Source organism: Terrapene carolina, unplaced genomic scaffold (genome assembly GCF_002925995.2).
Source record: "Terrapene carolina triunguis isolate 2854851 unplaced genomic scaffold, T_m_triunguis-2.0 Scaffold85, whole genome shotgun sequence".
Taxonomy (NCBI): domain Eukaryota; kingdom Metazoa; phylum Chordata; order Testudines; family Emydidae; genus Terrapene; species Terrapene triunguis.
The window spans coordinates 927,014-946,676 of NW_020664436.1; the positions used below are offsets into that span (position 1 = coordinate 927,014).

General features: G+C 40.0%; 1 protein-coding gene across 1 annotated transcript in view; it reads right to left on the reverse strand.

Moving 5' to 3' along the window:
* Nucleotides 1–11,773: 11,773 nt before the first annotated feature.
* Nucleotides 11,774–19,663, reverse strand: part of PPP1CB (protein phosphatase 1 catalytic subunit beta) — a 50,301-nt gene continuing 42,411 nt past the window's right edge. The window contains exons 6-8 of the mRNA XM_024198177.2: nucleotides 18,586–18,737; nucleotides 14,166–14,300; nucleotides 11,774–13,516 (exon numbers count right to left, since the gene is read on the reverse strand). Coding sequence (XP_024053945.1) covers nucleotides 13,412–13,516; nucleotides 14,166–14,300; nucleotides 18,586–18,737 — 392 coding nt within the window. The 3' untranslated portion in view covers nucleotides 11,774–13,411. The remainder of the gene's footprint in view (nucleotides 13,517–14,165; nucleotides 14,301–18,585; nucleotides 18,738–19,663) is intronic.

A 19,663-nucleotide genomic window follows, 5' to 3' on the forward strand; every position in this document is an offset into this window, starting at 1 on the left:
GTGTGCCAACTTGGAAAGCAGGATTTGCTGATCCCAGATCTCTAGGCTTTAATGGCAAGCCACTCTATTAGAGGGATGAAGGAAACATTTAGAGGAAGGTAGGGTGTAAAAAATAAATAAAAGTTAAATCAGAAGGATAACAGACACTGGAAAAAGATGAGAAAGACAAGTACACTCAAGAAAGAAACAGGAGAGAGCCCAGGATAAAAAAGGAGCAGGTACTTGTACAGTAACTGGAGTTCAAGATGTTTTATCTCTCTGGCTGCTCCACATTAGATGTGCACATGCGTTTTAGCCTTCAGAGATTTTTTTCATCAGCAGAGTTCACGGGTCCGTGTCGTACACACCCTCATGCTCCAGAATGAGGATATATAGGAAGGGTGGAACCACCACTGCTCCAGTTCCTTCTTAAACACAGTCTGAAGAAGAGAACTCCAAAGCAGAGAAGAAAGAAGGGCAGTTAGTGGAGTACCCATAGGGAGAAAACATCTCCAAGAACTCCAGTGTCCGTACAAGTAGTCTCCTTCTTCGAGCTATTGTCCCTGTGAGTGCTCATATCCTGGATCTGGGAGAGAGAGAGAGCACCTGAGAACTATAACCCAGGTAATGGGCAAAGGCAAAGGGATCAGGTAGGAAGAGGCCTAGGGATCATAGCAGCAACCAATTGATGGAAGCAGTACATGGCTGCTGTTTATAGGGTCCCTGGGCTGGAACCTGGAGTAGTGAGCAGGTCCGGGTTCCCCCCACTGGCAAAGTGGCCTAAGCCCAGAGAAGAGGACAAGGCTTCTTTACAAACCCGAGAAAAGGGCTGGGTTTAAAGGGCCCAGAGATGGTGCTGAAGGTCCTGGTGAGGGCAGACAGGTGAGCTCTTTGCTATCCTTGAAGGGATCTATTCTTGTCTGTGTGTCTTGGCCAGAGGGCTGAGCCACTGAAGACCCACCTAGTGAGATTGGTAACCTACAGGAGGTGCCAGTAGCAGGGAAAAGATTGCAATACCACACCCCCATCACTAGCTCCCAATTCACTTATCCTTCTGGCTGAAATAATGGCTAGAAGGAACATGGTTTTGTAGGATAAGTGCAGAAGCAAACAACTCCCCAAGGATTCAAGGGGGGTGGGGGCTCTCTTGGCATTGAGAACTAAATAAAGACCCCTAGGTGAAGCGGGCTGTCCTAGGTGAGGAAAGAGGTTGATCAGTTTCTTCAGGAATCTTGTAGTAGGATACACAAAAACTGAAAACCCTTCAACTGGTTGGTGAAAGGCTGAAATGGCAGCTAGGTGGACTTTGATAGAGCTGAATGATAACCCAAGGGTTTTTAAGTTTAACATGTAGCCAAGTATGACAGAGAGGTGAGCTTCACATGGAGATGACGACTGCTGTGCGCACCAAAGCTTGAAACTCTTCCACTTTGGCAGGTAGGTTTTCCTTGTGGTGGGTTTTATACTCTTCAGCAGCATGGACTGCACCTCAAGAGAACAATCCTGCTATAGGCCTGAAAGCCATGCATGGAGGTGTAATGAGGAGAGATTGGGATGAGTTACATGGCCAGACTCCTGGGTCAGGAGGTCTGTGACCAAAGAGAGAAGAGGTGGCCTTTGACTTAGACAAATCAGGTCCAGGAATCCAACCTGTCTCAGTTATGTTGGGGCTCTGAGGTTAACCACTGCTTTCTCCTGTTTCAGTGTCTTCAAGACTCTGAGGAGCAGTGGTGTTGGAACACAGGCATATAACGGAATCCAAGGCCAAGGTGTGAGGAAGGCATCTCCCCAGAGAATTGCAGCTGAGTCCTTCCCTTGAGGAGTGCTGGCATTTCATGTTAGATGGTGTCAAAGATTTCTATCTGTGGGGAGCCCCAGATCTTGCAAGAGTTAGGATTGCCCAGCTCACACTTGTGATCCTGGCAAAAATGCCTGTCCAGAGTGTCTGCTAAGGTGTTCTGCAGACCCAATAGGTAGGCAGCTAAGATATTGATTTGGTGGGTTAGACACCAATTCCAGAGCTTCATCGCTTCTGTGCATGAAGACTGAGATCTTGCTCCTCCTTGGCAGATGATCTAGTACATCATTGCGCTGTTGTCAGTTGTGACACTTGATCCTGGGCAGGAAGTGGAGGCATGCGTATCAGACTGCCCTGAGGGCAAGAATGTTGATGTGGAGCAGCAATTCTTAGAGGGATCCATTTACCCTGCACTATGGAGTGCGTAAGGTGAGTTCCCCAACCCAGCAAGGATGCATTTGTCGTGATGATCTTTGAGGGAGGTGGACATGAAAATGGGAACCCAACACAAACCCTGTGTGAGTTGTTGTATTAGTTTAGATATAATACACAGGCCAAAGGTATTAACATAATCCAGTCACTGTCCAATATTAAACAGTGTTAAACCAGGTCCAGGGTTTGATAGACAGAGACCTCAGCCTGCTTAATACCATGTCAAACACATTATAAAATTCAGACTAGCTACTGGGATACTTTTCCATTGATTAACAGTATTAACTCAATATCCCATTAAAAATATTTTAAAAACCCCTTTCATGACTGCACTAGCAAGTTAATCCCAACACAGAGCGTGCTGCTGACCAATTGTGTATGCAGAATTTATCCCCTATTTCTCAATAAGGATGCCTTTATCCCAGTCTATACATGAAGCTCACATAACTGCAAGGAGAAGCAGTGTGTTTTGGGGATGAATTTTGCTCCTTCCCTCTAGCCATTGACCTGGATCCTCTCAATAATGCTCCACAGATCTTAAGGGAGGGGGGAGGATCTGTGACAGGTCTGGCAGGGTTTGAAGCTTGGAATTTTGGGCAGAAGAAAGGCTACAGAGGCTAAGATGGCAGATGCCCTAGCTAGCTGTAGCAAACCAAGGATTGAGGCGTGGGGACCCCATGGCATGAAACTGCCAGGAAAAGAAATAAAGTAAAAATAAAGAACATTAAGTAGAAATGTAAACTGTCAGATAGCAGGCTTTGCTTATGGATGCTGCAATGCTCCATCTCTAGCCACAGCCAGCTGAGAAGAACTAGCGCAGCAGCAGGTCTCCTCTCCCTATATCCTCGGTTCAGAGCAAAAGGATGTGTAGGGTGTAGGCATGGCCTCTCGGGCACTTCTGATGAAAAATCTCTGATCAAAGGCGGACAGGAGTGCACACACCTTATTTAGACATTGGGACAGTAACTCGAAGAAGAACAGAATCTACACAATGGGGAGTCAGGAGACTTGGGTTCCACTGACATCTTACTTTGTGCTCGTGTGTTCCCACCTGTAAAAACAATTTCAAACTCCAATTTTATAGTGAGTTTCACAATATTTGGTGTTTTTTTAAAAGTCCAAGCTCCTGGTGTTGTGATACTACATAAGACACTCAGCAGTTTTTATTTCCCCCCCAAGTCTCCAGCTTTCAGGGTTGCAGGGAAAAGCTTGAAAACCCAAACCTAGAAGGAAAATAAAAGAATCGTGAATTTATTTTTAAAATCTCACCAGTTTTAAGCCAATCTAATGATTTTTTGGGGAGCCCAATTCATGTCTTTTGAACACTTGGAGTTGACAATATTGGCAATGGGATGGTCCAGTGGAACTGGAGGGGCTAGCCGGGGGGGGGGGGGGGTGTCTATACTGGGAAAATGTGTATTTTTTCCTATAGTGGTGCAAATTCCAATCCTAACAGAAGCTGCAGTGTAGACAGGGCAAAGACTTTTTTAAGCACTGCTCCTTCAAGGAGAAACATAATAAATGGGAGAGGGAAGTGAAGTGAAGAAAAAAAAAAATTGTTCACTTAAAAAAAAAAAAATCAGAGTTAAAATATATAAATAATATCCTAATGTTACCATTCCATGCACGCAATTACCTTAGTTGCCACAAAAAATATTGATTGCAAATGAGAGGGAAGAAGGTCCATGAGACACTATACAAGAGTTTGAGAACCCCTGAACTAGTGAGATTCAGCTTTATCAATTTTTTTCTTCACAGATTAAATCCCACAAGAAATATTGAGCAATAAAATCCTGGTTTAAATTCTTGTCTGTTTTATAGCACAATTAAAGATTCACTGGAGGATGGAAAGAAACACTCAGCATCATTGTTTTCCACTCTACAGACCAATAGAAGCAGCAGTGGTGTCAGACATGCCTTCAGGGACATCATTTCTTATGGCAACAAGGAAGAGTTTTTTTCATTTCTCCATGTTTTATTAATACTTTAATAGATATTATAAGTGAAGCAGCTGCAAGAGAAGTGTAGAGAAAAAGAAAAACCACTGTACATAGCCTTTATCGATCTGAGGAAGGCCTTCGATACGGTCAACAGACAAGGCCTTTTTATTCTGAAGAAACTGGGTTCCCCCCAAAATTGTTTAACATTTGTTCATTACATCAAGGTATGAGGGCAACTTTAGTGCATGAGAATATAGAATCAAATGTCTTTGATATCAACAATGGGGTGAAACAGGTATGTTTTAGCCCCTGTGCTTTTTAACACCTACTTTTCATTCTTGCTTTTTCATGCATTTAAGGGCAACAGTGATGGCATTTATCTTCGAACTGGACTAGATGGAAGCTTGTTTAACATCACAAGTGTTAGAGTGAAAAACAAGGTGAAAGAGCAGCTTCTGAGAGATTTCCTGTTTGTGGATGACACAGCCATGGTTGCCCACCGTGAATCTTCCCTGCAAAATCCCTTGGGTAGATTTTCTGCATCATGCAAAAACTTTGGGTTGACAATTAGTTTCAAGAAGATTGTGATCATGTACCAAGGGGTGGAATAACCAACGCCTGACATCCCTCTGCAAGGTAAATCTTTTGGCATCGTTGATAGCTTTTGTTACTTGGGTTCTACACAGCGGGAATCTTGCCCTTCAGATTTAATTGACAAATAGAACTGGAAAAGCAGCTAAGAATTTTGGCCTATTACAGAAACATGCCTGGAATAACAGCAAACCATCGACTAAGGTGATGATGCGAATTTATGAGACTCGTGGGCCGTCATCCCTGCTTTATGGTTCAGAAATGTGGGCTACATATGCTAGGCACATCAGATTGAACAGCAGATGCCTGCACAGGCTCCTGAAAATAAAGTGGGAAGACAAAATACCAAACAGAGGAACTGGAGTACACTTGCCTGACACACTTAGAAACTGAGACAGTGATCACATTGTGAGAAAGGGCATGTGGGCTTCTGGAGATCAAACGTATAATGTAGGCAGGGGGAAATGGGTCAGTCAGTCTGTGTGCAAATTGCTATCTATAAATTTGCACAGAAGAGGCTGAAATGGGGGAACATTGGCAGTATAAAGCTAAGTCAGCCAGGCAGAAATCTGCTCTTTTGTACCTCTTTCCTGCTTCATGTCTGTATTTGAGTTTAATCAATCTGCATCAGTTCCTGCCTGCAGTTTGTGTGTCCAAGAAAAGTGTTTAAAATGTACAGTATACTTTGCACTTATGGCACCTTTCATCCAAGGACCTCAAAGCACTTTACAAAACAATTAATTCATCCTCCCACACATTGGCAGCTAAAAATTACCCCTAAAAACTACCCTTGGAAACTCAGGTACAGAGAAGCTAAGTGATTTATCTAATCTCACACCTTAATCCATGCACTAGGCATAATTCCTCTCTAGTATTTACAGTGCTTCTTTAAATTGTCAATAAATACATATTGATATTTGTAAATTAAGGCACTTTTTTTTCATCTTCAAATTTACAGTTCTCCCCTATAAAAATCAACGTAAGGGGGCTGGGGTACAGGACAAGTAGCAGTTGCTTGTTCCCACATATCTCCCAAATGGACCGCTCCTGTTTTTGTCTTTTATCCGCGGTAGAGGATGGAGGTTCTGAAACAAGATGTTACAGGGTTTTTTTCTTCCCATTCTCAGCTATAAGGTCAAAGGCCTGTTACACTCAAGTCACTCCATAGTAACAAAAACATTATCATCAAGTTACATGCCCTGCACACAATACATTGAAACTGGTCCTTTAAACATTGTAAAATACAATTTAAAAAATAGTCCAAATAATTTCAGGAAGTTTTTTTGTTTGTTCATCATATGTTTGACTCAGACACCAGGAGGCACTGTTACACCACTTTCAATTTAAACCTAGCATGAGCAGGAAACAGATTTCTGTTAAATGTCAAATACTGGATTTAGCATTGCATGTAATCCCTATTTAGCTTCTATTAAAACAAGTTGAATCAATATGGTTATTTTGTTTACATTCTAAAAAAGGGAGGCAAATTATGCAGGAACTATCCTGTATTGTGTGTAAGCTTTTCCATAATAAATGAGTCCCAGATGATTTTAAACCAAGCACTTGTATCCAAATAGGTCGCTAGGGAGCAGTTTGCTACTTTTAAGAGTTGAAAAATAAGCTTAGAATTTTTTAATTAATGATTTCCTTGCAGTTAGACCCAGACATATCACTGAAGTATCCAAGGGCAATCTGGATTGAGTGGTTTTAAAGATTAATCCAAGATACAAGTTGAAAATGTAGCCACTTCCACCAGTTGTACAAGGAAATCTCTCTCCCTCACTCTGTACATTTACATTTTTGCATATTTTTGATTCAAGAAAGGCAAAGTGGCATTGGAACAGTATCTTGTAATGATTCTCTATAATGGAAAGGCATTCAGAGGAAGCATGAGAGAGGTCTGGTCAGAAAGATACAGTAGATCAGCAAATTGATGAAAGAGCACAAGCAAAGTAGACAATATGCCTGAAAATATTTAATACAGCCAGGCCTAAATATGTAACACAGATTATACAAAGTGATGGATTTTCAGAAACTCTTGCAATCCGAATCTAGATAATTTAGGAACACTGACAAAATGAGCCACTAAAAGGTGTATCTCTTTATAAAAAGCCCTATATTTTAAGTATATGTCCTTTAAAAATATTATTTCCTTCTTAAAAGCATGATGTTGCATTCACTGCTGCACCAGAGCAAGCATAACAGTGCTATCTGTTTTTCAAAAAGGCTGTGTCTACAGGGAAAAAACTGAATCATTGGTAATTGAACTGACTGGTTAGCACAGTTGAGCATCAACAATACAGCAAGTCCATGTTTAATTCAATGCATATGTGGATGTGGTGCAAAACTTATAGTACTTCAGTTGCATTTCCCTGTGGGTACCTATCCCAGAGTTCCAGGAGCAGAGACTTCTGGAAACTTTTGAGGAAGCCAACAGAAGTATGGAAGGAGAGAAACTCCTATGAATTCTTGGGTACCAGCACATTTCCTCTAGGGCTTTTCTCAAAATGGAGGTCAAGGTGAATGTTCAGAAAGAAAGGTTTCTGCCAGAGCTTGAGAAAAGCAGTTGCATGGTGTCTGCAGCAATACAATGGAAGCTATACCTGAACTTGCAGGCAGGCAGAGACAGAGCAATAGTTGGAGGTGTTGTTGCAATGATTGTATATCCCTTACCCCAAAGAAACTGGGTCTTTGTGGTACTTGAGGATGAAGGAGCACAACTTTTGGGTCTGGACCATGAGCAGATTGGTAGAACAAAATTGTTAAGATCTGGGATGAGCAGCAACAGTTGCTGAACTTCAGAGTTACAGAAAAGCTCCTTCCTAATTCTGTAGTGAGCTAGCCCCAACATCCCACCACCAGAATGAAAGTTTCACTCTCTGTGAATTACCCTATGGATCCTAGCTATCCCAGATAACTGTTGGTCAGTAGAGCACCAGTTCAGGTCAGGAAAGTCCATTTTGTTGTGGAGGTTTACGGGGCAATTTGTTTTAAACTGGATGATCCAATGGTCCCTTCTAGTCTGACCTGTATATAACAGGCCATTAACTTTCACCCTGTTATCCCTGTATTGAGCTCAATAAGTTGGGTTAGACTAAAACATTTTAACTCCATGGGGAATAAACTGTTGTGTGCCACTGGTAGAGAACAGAAGAGTCCGACTTGCCACCAATGTCTGAGGCCCCTGCAGTGGCAGGGAACTGATTAGGTGAGAGGTGCCCAAATGCTTCTTAGTATGTTACAGGGACTTAACCAACTGGCAGAGATCGCTGAACTTTAAACAATTGGGATTCATGTACTGTGCTGTAGCAGTGGAAGGAACCCATATACCCATTCTCTCTCTCCTTGGTGTAACAGTGCCTCCTGGTGTCTGAGTCAAACATATGGTGAACAAACAAAAAAACTTCCTGAAATTATTTGGACTATTTTTAAATTGTATTTTACAATGTTTAAAGGACCAGTTTACAGTAAGAACTTTCATTCACTACTGACTTGGAGCTGAACTTGAATTGATGTCCTAGAGCTCAAAAGCTTCTCTCGCACTAACAGAAGATGGTCCAATAAAAGATATTAACCTCACCCATCTATCTCACTAGGACAAAGATAGTAGAGATGGCATGTGGTATATAGCAATCTACCAACAAATCAGAAATGGCTACAATCCAACCCTGAAGGAGTGTGTAGTCTTTACTGTGGCAGAATCTCACTTACTTCTTGCAGATACTGGGAGGTCTGTCTCTCCTGTTCACATCTATATCCTCCTTGACCCTCACCAATACAATCTATAATGCCTCCATGCTATCCAAAAGCACTTTGAGTTAGATAGAAATGCAAGTCCTGAGGACTTGTGCCAGCTCTTTGAAAAGGGGTGAATTTTCCACTGTAAATCTGACTAGTTTATTGTCCCAGGGCTTACTATACAAGACCCATCTCTATCTTCTTGCTTTACTGCTTGACACTCCAAGTGGTGCCTATCTATACATGAAGAGCGTCTAAAAAATCTCTTCTAGCGTAGGCCATATCTTAAGATTAACTTGTGAACCACCTTGCTTCATTCGCAATTGCTAATATCCTTGTGCCACCTACATAAGTTGTTTATATGGAAGAAATATTTCTAGCTGTTTTATGCAATTTAGCAGCTAGAAACAAGGAAAGCTAGCAGTATATGAGGAGCCAGCTCTCTACAAGCTACTAGTACGTTCTCTTTGGACACATTTGAGAACCAATGCATCAAAGCAGCAGTTTCCAAACTTGTGGCCCTTGAGGGTAACACAAGATAATTTGTCATGATTATGAATTGAAAAATGTGCTTCTGGAATTGCACCCAGTAATTCAGTAGAAGTGTCAATCAGCCCTGTGACCACAAGGAGGCAGAGGGGACATTGCCTCTTACTGCTTCCTCTGCACTACCAGATGCAAGCCAGGAGGACTGAAGCTGCTCTCTCTTGTTTGCTGCAGTTGATCAGCAGCTCCCCTGCCGCTTTGCTGGGGAGGGAGGGAGCGAGCAGCCAGAACCATCACTTGCAAAGCTGTAAGAACCCCAGGAGAGAAAGACAGATACTTGAGTGGCTCTGCCTGAGTTCAGGGGATCCCCTAGCAACGGGCAGCTTCCCCTCCTCCCTGCACTCAAGAGGGACAAAAAACTGTAGGCAGAAAAACAGTTAGGACTGGCTGATTCTCTGCCCAGCTGGAAATGGTTACCAAGAACCATACACCAGCTGTTGATAGCCAGAGGGTAGCACACATTACCCACTTACCTTTCCTGCTCCCAACATCATCTCTGCACCAAAGACTGTGGGGAGGAAGATAAAAGGTGCTGAATATGCTGCCAAGGCCTCATTCACATTGATGGAATCCCCAGAGGGGGATTTGGGGATGGTTTCTGCTTCTTCTGTATTACCTGACTGGGACAAAATAAAGCAGAGCAGGCCAAAAGTATCTCCCCTAATGTATGATTGGCCCTTTAGCTGAACATCACTGCACTAAAATATTGCAGAGCAGAATTCAGTTGACCCTAAATCACCTCTCTTCAGCTACCAGTGTCCACATGTCTGCCTTTGGCCAACTGGACGAAAGCTTGAGAGCACCTCTTTGGAGACACGCAGGTGATCTGAATCAAATTAATCACTGCAGTTTTCCCAGCACAAGCTTCACACAGCTTTGCTCCACAGTGAATATTTTTTTGTATAGTTGGTGGCTGCTGCTAACTTGATGCCTGGAAAGTGAAATGCGGAAAGCAGACCAGACTGGCCACCTAAGCACTCCAAGGCACTCTATAGGCCAATTATGGGGCAGTTACACCATCAATCTATCCATACCAACATTGCACCAGTGGAGATCGACAATGGTGGACCACAGTGTGGTATAGTCTTGCTTCAAGCAAGACTAACTTAAAAGTTTATTATAGCATTATCACTTGTGTGAACAAAATGTACATTAGAAGTGTGCTATAACCACCATGGTAGTGTGCCAAATTTCTGTAGTGTAGATACTGCTTTAGTGACTTATTCTTAAATGTCATAGAGAAATAAGTCTTTCCACTCCCCCCACCTTTTTTTTTTAAAAATTTGAGAATTCTGTGCCTTAATCTGCCCATTTATAAAATGGAGATTTCCATTCCTTTGTAAAATGCTTTGAGATCTAAAAATATATAGATATAAAAAGTGAGCTAGTCTCAACCATAATAAGCTCCCCAAATTCAATATTTAGTAGGTTAACTCAAATGTTAACTCGTTATAGCAATGTTTAGAAGCCCCCTAATGTAGAAACTTTAATTCCCTCAAATCTCACCATAAGTCAGGACAGTGCTTTTATGGTACCATATACCTTCAGATCTTCCAAGAAAATTGGGATCCCACTCATTCTCCACACCTGAAAACCACCCGATGCATTTCTAAGCAAGTGAAATTATGAAAGCCATTAATGTATGCGACTAAATCTGAAAGCTCTTTTGCTTCAGTAAATTTTGCCCTTCAATGCAGTTAAAGGTTAAGTGTTCTATTTTCACTATTACTTTTTGCATAAGAGGGGGGGCATCTATGATAAATTTCATTTGTTACACATCACCTCTCATTCATGTCAAGATAAAAAAAGAATGCTAAGTAGTATTTAACATTGCTAAGCATATGATTGCATCATTATAGAATGCACTAAGACATTAATTGCTTGTTTGATGAATACAGGCATTAACTTTTTTTAAGTTATGTTTGTGTTTGCCCTCAAAGTATCAAGAATGTCAATACTGGTTTTTCCTTGTTTTGCTGAATGTTTTAGATGTGGAACAGGAGCTGTCAGCCTTGGATGGGGCAGGGATATTCAGTCTAACAGACCATTTATTCTAGCATTTTAGTTACAGGTGTTAAGTCCATCCCCCTACCCAGTCTAAAAATCACTTCCTCTCAGTCAGATTTCACTTGTATGGTATCACCAGTGTATGATGATGTTTCTCCTGGAGAAACATTACCTCAATTTCTATTATAACAGGAAATAGGAATTAAAAAAAAAAACCTAAGAGACTCTCTGAAGACACTTGAATTCTCTTCTGAAGATCACCTCGAGGAAACATTTGCAACACAAGTGAGCACATTATACACATAATGTACTATACTATCCAACTCTAGACATCGGTATTTTAGAATACAAAAAGCATTTCCCAATTTTGCTTAGATTCTGAAAGTATTAATCTTACTACTTGATATTGTGATTTCCCCCCTTTTTTGGGGGGAGGGGGAAAGAGGAAGGGGGAGAATTTTGGAGACCAGTGCTTGGACAGAAATCCAGCCTTTCCAAACTTGAACTGATACAGTCAACATTGATCAACTCAGAAAAGTATCGTATGGCTGTCCTGATGTTACAATACTGTAACATTATGAACCAAGTAAAGAACATCAGTGCTCACCTCAAAAAAGACTAAGCCACTGTCCAAACAGCAGCTGATCCAGTCTGCCTCAAGGACAGAAAGATAAGTATTAACAAAATCAATTGCTGGGTAGCAATTGAAAAGAGTTTTAAAATAACCAGACAGACTTCAAAATCAATTAGACAACTTTTACTAAATGAAAAACTACATTTAAAATATGCATTTAAAACAAAATGGAATTAGAAAAAAAAAAGACTTAAATCCATTTTAAAGAACTTTTTCACTGTGTCAGAAATCACTCTTGCATTATATACTGTGCCAGTTCATAAAATGTAAGTTGCCAGAATCCTCAATTTAACATTTTCAAAGACAATATTAAAGTCAAGAGTTTTACATCTACTGTTGCACATTTAGAATGGTATAAATCTGAAGCCTTCCCCCAAAGAATCTTGGCAAATTTGCCATGTTCAATAAAAACCTGTTATAATCATATCCAATAGTGTTACATCCTAACATCAAATCTGTGTCTTACAATTTTTACCCTACTACTAACTTTATAACTTCCTTACACCTTGCCATTTGTCAATATGAACCTTAAGAAAGGAGAGAACAAGAAAAGAAATACTGCATAACTCTTGATCATGTACAGAAATTATTGCTACTATAGTACACTACAAAGCAAAAGTCTATACAATATATGAACTTTGATCATGAAAATCCAGTATATAATCTTTAGTGACATAAGCCTTACAATCATGTAGAACATTCACATGGCAATATTAGACAGTTCAACCATCACTAGTCAGTTGATCAGTGAATGGTAGGTTAACACCCATTTAAATACACCCTCTTATGAAAAAACTTCAGCTTTCCAAGGCTTATCAAATAAGGATCTTCATGTTTTGTGGAGCTACGCAAGATGCATTTTGATGCAGATAGTATGTTACTGGGAAGCTAAGCATGCCAAAGGTGTTTCGTGCTAATAAAACCTAAAGCCAAGGTACCACATAATCACGTTACCAACTAATAGGCAATACCATTTTAGTCCTAAGTGAAGTGCCACTGCACAGTGTAATGTCAATAATTTAAAACAGTGTAGTGCGCAAATCCATTCTGTGGCAATTTAAGTTAAAAAGCAAGACAGTTTTCTGTCCCTCAAACAATGCTGTCAGGGTGCTTTATTGGGTCACTAGTTTAGACATAGTTTGCCTTTTTTATTCACTACCATCCTATCACCTTTTTGTTACAATGGGGCACACATTTAAATAGCAAGATTACAAAGAATGAGGGAGGAAAGAAAAAAAAAAAATCAGTGGCTGTCCTAAAAAGCCCCTTCTGTATTTCGTTTAAAAAAAAAAGCGCCAGGGAACATGACTAGATACCATATTTGCATCATTCTAGCTACAAAATAACCAAAATAAAAGCAATCAAGCAACAATAAGACCACATTACACAAATGGAACATCATGCTCTCATCTGGTTTAGCTATTACATCAAGTTTTAACTGGGATGTTGGTCAACTTTAAAAACCGTGATAAGTGAATATGTAATTCAATAGATATTTTTTAAATCTGGATTTTACTCTACGTTGGATATTAGAACTTGGAGCTATACTTGTTACAATACAGTGTCGCACATCTTTCTACTAGAAAAAATTAGTAAAGATCCTTTACCCGTCTCTTTAAGTTAAACGTGTGACATCATAAAGGGTGTCAAATGGCTGGATGGTTTTACAGTGCACACTTATTATATACTGTAATATGGAGTTTTGTCCTTGATAGATCTGATGGTGTTTTGACATTGTTCCTTTCTTCACCTCTTCTTCGGTGGATTAGCTGTACGAGGTGGAGTGACTGGACGTCCAGAATTCAATCCACCATACTGGTACTTGGCTTTCTTTTCAGATGGTTTCAATATCTTTGAATAAACAAGGAAACATTTTTAATAAGTCCATGAAAACTGAGATACATTCCATACACTATGAGTCAATGACAATTCAAATTTTTGACTGTATTTTGATTACTTTTGAGGAGCAAAAACATGGAATATAAACCTCGCCACACGTTTATTTCCTTATCCCACTCATGTCTCCACATATTACTCTCTATAGACTGACTTCATTTTCAACTACTTTTGATTGCGACCGTTCTATCTAGGTGAAAAACAGGAGCTGCTAGTATGTGACTTGTCTGAAGCAGAAAGAAAACACTAGTTGAGGAGGAGTCACAGTACAGGATGTCATCATCTCTGAATAAGGATTTGTTCTGCTGCCCGGAATTGGACTCAGAAGGAAGATTAAATCCAACTCTAAATGTGCACTGAGAATGTACACAAGAATCTAGCATATGGCAGCTATGGAACATGGCAAGTTTATTTACAGGAATTCCAGGCCTCTTAAAGAGCTCCCTGTGGCAAAGTTGGTTTGATGCCAGCCTGCGGTGTGGTACCATCTTCTGCAGCTTATTCTCTCTTGGTGGCACATGTTGAGTGCCAATTTATAGTTTTTATAAACCTATCCACTAAAAAAAGAACACTGACTAAGTTTTAATCTAGCAGCATACTATACCTGAAAGGAACACATCAAAGTTTCATCCACACTCATCATGCCTCCAGCATTATCAAACTCTCCACAGTAATTTGGAGCTGAAAATAGGGTGACCAACTGTCGTTTAGCAAAGAATTCATATCCATCTTCAACCACCTGTTAATAGGAGGAGGGGGGAAAGAAAGGAAAAAAAAAGGCAGTTGAAGTCAATACAGCTATCTATTGAGACGATAAATCCTGCAGGAATTAGATTCATTCTACGACCTAAACTCGAGTTCTCAGGCAGGCAGCAATTGCTTATGTTATGGAGGTGACACAAGTAGGCAGTGAAAGGAACAACATTTAATGATTGAGAGGTGAACACAGAACACTGGGCTGTGGTGACAAATCAGAAAAAAATTTAAATAATATAGATTAAAAACAACTATAGCTAACATGCGGATAAATTTGATTAAGATTTTCAAACGAAGTTTGGTGACCATGCTCTCAATTGATAAATATTTAGAAACCTTATACTGAGTACAAAAGAGAAGTTTTATAATTCAACAAATGTTTTAGAGAACATTTTTAAAAGATACCACATTACTACTGCATCCCATATCATTCTCTTACTATACTCTGGTGCCATTCATACAAACCCCTGTAACATGTTACAATTCCCGTGTTCTAAAGAGAGCTTTCATGAAAATGATTCTACTGTACTTAGAAGAATTAGCTTCTGCCAGAGATATTGATGATTCTCTTTACTAAAGAGAAAGCAGTAATTCAGCTCAAACTATAGTGCAAGAATGACCAGTACCTAGATAAGGCAGATCTCCATGCTGAATCCCACCACCACCACATACATACCATGGGGCAATGAAAGAAAGTAATGTATGCCTAAAATAAAATAGCTTCCATGGGCAGCTAATCCTCATTGTCGGGGTAACGGTTACATTAACACTATTGTTTGCCTAAAATCTATAAAGATATTCCAGACATAAAATTGTGAAGTTATTTTGCAACGATAATGCCTAGAAGGATGTTTTTAAAGAGACAAGGTAGATGAGATCATCTCTTTTATTGGACCAACTTCTGTTGGTGAGAGACAAGCTTTCGCACTCACACAGAGTTCTTCAGGTCTGGGAAAGGTACTCCCAGCATCACAGCAAAATGCAAGGTGGAACAGATAGTTTAGCGTAAGTAGTTAACACATATTCTAAATGAGCCATTCAAGGCAGAGTGGCCTGTTAACGCCTCTGCAGTCTTAGGACCAAAAAAAGGGGGTTAGTAGGTTACAGATTGTTATAAGCAGCCATAAATCCAGGGTCTGTTCAGTCCATGGGTTTTAGTGTATAGAAGAATAATGAATTTAAGCTACCACACTTGTATTTTGAAAATGTTGTGCAGGCTTCCTTTGAGGATGAGGACTGATAGGTCAGATAGAGGGACTGCTTTGTGATAAGTGTTCACCCACAGGTGATATGTTATTTGTCTTATTTTCCTATGTGAGTTTATTCGAGAGCCCAGTGATAGTCTGGTTTCACCCACACAGTTATTGGGGCATTTAGTGCACTGGATGAAATATACCATATGTTGTGATAGGCATGTGTAGGATGATCCATGGATCATGAAAGATGTGTTGTGGGGGGTGTTGATCATTGTAGCAGTGGAGATATGTCTGCAAGATTTTGCAACTGTTCTGGCAGGGTCTGGTGCAGCTTTGAGTTGGTGTGTGTGGAGTTTGCTTCTGATGATGAAGAGCTTGGGGGATTGTTTGAAAAGCAGAAGTGGGGGTTCCTGAAAGATTTCTTTCAGGATGGAGTCCCCTTCAATTATGGGTTGTAGTCGGATGAGACCCTGTATGGGTCCCGGTGTGGGGTGGTAGGTGATAACTGGGGGAGTGTGATCAGAGGGGGGGTTATTTCTGTATTGAAGCAGTTTATCTCGGGGTACTTGGGTTGCTCATTCCATGATGCGATCTACTTCTCCGGTGGAGTGTCCTTGTTTGGTGAAGGTGGTTTTAAGTGTATATCCCAGACTTATTCCTTGGTATCTGAGTGCCTGGCTGTACTTAACAGATTGCTTGGTATGTTTGGGGTGGTTACTGGATCTATGAAGGTAGGTGTAGTGATCTGTGGGTTTCTTGTATATGGTTGTCTGTAGGGCTGAAGTGGATACTACTGTGGGAGTGTTCCAGAGAGAGTTTAATGGATGGGTGCTGGTTGTTGAAGTTGTGGTGGAAGTCTATGAGGGAGTTTAAGCTAGCTGTCCAGAGGATGAAAATATTGATGTATCTCAGGTATATCATTTGTTTTATGGTGCATTTGTCCAGAAATTCATCTTCAAGGTGGCCTATAAAGGTTGGCACATTGGGGAGCCATCCTGGTACCCCTGGCTGTTCCCATGGTTTGGACAAATTTTGTTATTGAACATAAAATTGTTATGGGTGAGGATGAAATGGATGAGTTTGGCGAGGGCATCTGAGGGTCATCCATGATCTTGTAAATATTTGAGGCAGGCAGCTATGCCATCATTGCAAGGGATGCTGTGTTTAGGGAAGTGATATCCATGGTGGCGTGGATGGTGTTCTGAGGGAGGCTTTTAATATTGTGGAGTTTGTGGAGGAAGTCGGTTATGTCCTGGAGGAAGGTGGCTCTTTGTGCAGGGAATGGTTTGAGGATAGTTTCCATGGGTCCCAATATTTCTTCATATTGAGCCATGGGATGTTTACTGATGGCTCTGCCTCGGTTCCCTTGTGTATCTTGGGAAGCATGTAGAAGGTCCCTGGGATGAGTTCATGGGGGGTGAATTTGTAGAGTTTCTCTTGGAATTGTTTGGGGAAGGATTTGATGATATGCTTAAGTTTCTGGGTAAATCGTGGTGTGGGGTCTTTTTTGAGTTCTTTATAATAAGTGGTGCCAGAGAGCTGTCAGTTGGCCTCATTAACACAATCATGGTTGAGGACTACAATGGCACCCCTTTGTCTGCTGGTTTGATCACGAACTGGAAAACTACTCAACATTTTCCGAAGACAAGCCTGGGAGCTTAAAATTAATTACTTTGCTAGACACTAAAAATAATGGGCTGAACAGAGACACTGGATTTATGGATCATTACAGTCTAACACTTTTTTTGTCCTATGACTGCATGTGTTAACTGACTACTCTACCTTGAATGGTTCCTTCCAGTATGTGCTAATTACTTATACTAAACTATCTGTTCCACCTTGCATATTGCTGTTATGCTGGGAGTACCTTTCCCAGACCTGAAGAGCTGTGTGTAGCTCAAAAGCGTCTCTTGCTCACCAACAGAAGTTGGTCTAATAAAAGATATTGCCTCACCCACCTTGCCTCTAACATCCTGGGACCAACAAAGCTACAACTACACTGCATGTTTTTAAAGAGACTGCCTGAATAACTGATACGTTGGCAGCAGTGCAATCTGAAGTACTGATCTTGAAACACCTACAGTCCGTCACAATTATTGCTGCAGGAGAAAAGAGCTGTGACTTGCATCAGCGGAGAGAGATCCATGAGTGTCCAACCAAAGTGCCTGTGCAAAATTTTGTTACTGCAAGACATGCAGTAAAAGCTTGCATCCTTTTATTTTCCAGAAGTAGAAAAAGTTAATTTAAAAACACAGTACAAGTAATGAAACTTAACTCCAAGATGGGAACCACTCTCAAGAGAGGTCAATTCTTAGTCTACGAAGCTTAATGATATTCCTTTTGAATAGAAACATTTAACATTAAAGTCATCTGTGTACTTAAGCATTACATTAGGTAGTTTCAGAATCTTTAACAAATCACACAAATAGATTCTTCCATGGAAAAATTTATATATGTACTGGAACCAGAATAAAGATAGCAACTCTGGAATGCAGATTTCAATACAATACATTTGTTTATATTTCCACAATTTAAAGGGGCTCAGTACCTCTGAAAATGTATGTGTTAAGTTGGAGACCCAAAAATGTAGACCACCAAAGATAGATGTCACTTAAATTTTGGCTCAAGTTGCATTGTTTGGTGCCTTTGATTCCATGTCCTGTTTTTAAGCCACTAATTACACCATTCTTGAAGCCTAGGCACCTAAATTGCTCCAGTAAAATATTCATATGCTCCCACTGAACAAGACAATCACAGCAATTACATAATGTGGGGGGCAGGGTATGCATGACATCATGGTTGTTGAAACTGAAATAAGTATTCATAAATATTGGTGACAGGAATTAGATATTGGTTTCTGAGGAACACCCCTGTATTTGGTGCTTCTAGAAGTACCAAGACAACTACATCTGGTCAAACTGTAAATGCTAGATTGGAAAATGCATTCTGCAGAATCCAGATACCTGCAAGTGATATCCTAAATATAAACGAAGATAATTCTTTCAATCCCTAATACCTCAAAGTAAGACTAGAAGTGGAGATTTAAAGTAGCAAAGATGGTAGAGTTTGTACCTGATGAGCTCGACAGATCAAATCCAGATCATGACGGTTCAGAAATTTACTGACCACATCAGCACCAAAAGTGAACGAGACCCCACGATCATTTTCGCCCCATCCTTGCACATCTTTGTCCGGATCCGACCACAGCAAGTCACACAGCAAGCCTTTGAAAGACAGTAATCTTAGAAAGTGTCCTAATATTCCCCCCTTTTTAAAAAAAAAAAAAAAACCCTGTAGTTGTAGGGATTATCAATAGTCAGTGATTACTTATGCAAATATGATGAAAAGCTCTCAAAACAGAGTGGATAAAAAAGTGTTTCTTTGGGGAAAAAGAGGATTATAGTAAGTCTCTCTTTTTAAAAATAAAACCTTTTTAAAGTGAAATCTGAATTTAACACAATAAGTTCGGGCCTTAATGTATTTTCTGACCTCTCACCATATTTACATAAAAAGTAGATATGCTGAATCTATGAGCCCCTATCGAAAACTTTGAGTAAAAGGCCGCTTTTCTATATAAAGACAGAATCAGGGTTTTTTTTTTTTAAAAAAAAAAATCTAACTTTTGAGATCAAGCTTTATTATTATGGCACAAGAGGTCAGCCTAAGTAACTTAGGAAACTCTCTTTTTCAAGAGATATAGGCAAGTGGGAACTTAAGTTCCAGTCAGTTTCACCCAGGCATATTTAAAAAAATTATCCAGTTTGAGCTGAAATAATCAGCTTGATTCACTGACTACAGTTAATCTGTTTAATAAATCATTTAATTGTAGATGTGAAACATGTTTTGATAAGAGATGCTAACATGCTGTTGTGTTTAAACAGCAGCTTGACAAATCATGAGCAAAACTACATCTAGTAAATAAGCAATATCATTCATTTTCTAACATACTAAAAGTGTACAAGAATACTATGCTATAATCGCTTAAATAAAATGTATGTATTTGTAGTGTATCCTCCTACACATCAAAAAGATGTAACCAAATCTAGGATAAAGGCTCTATTTAGTTGTAAATAAACATGTTTTAATGGTTATATCAATGAGACTGCATCTTTCTTTAGAAAATAAATACAAATGAGAAATTTCATTAAAA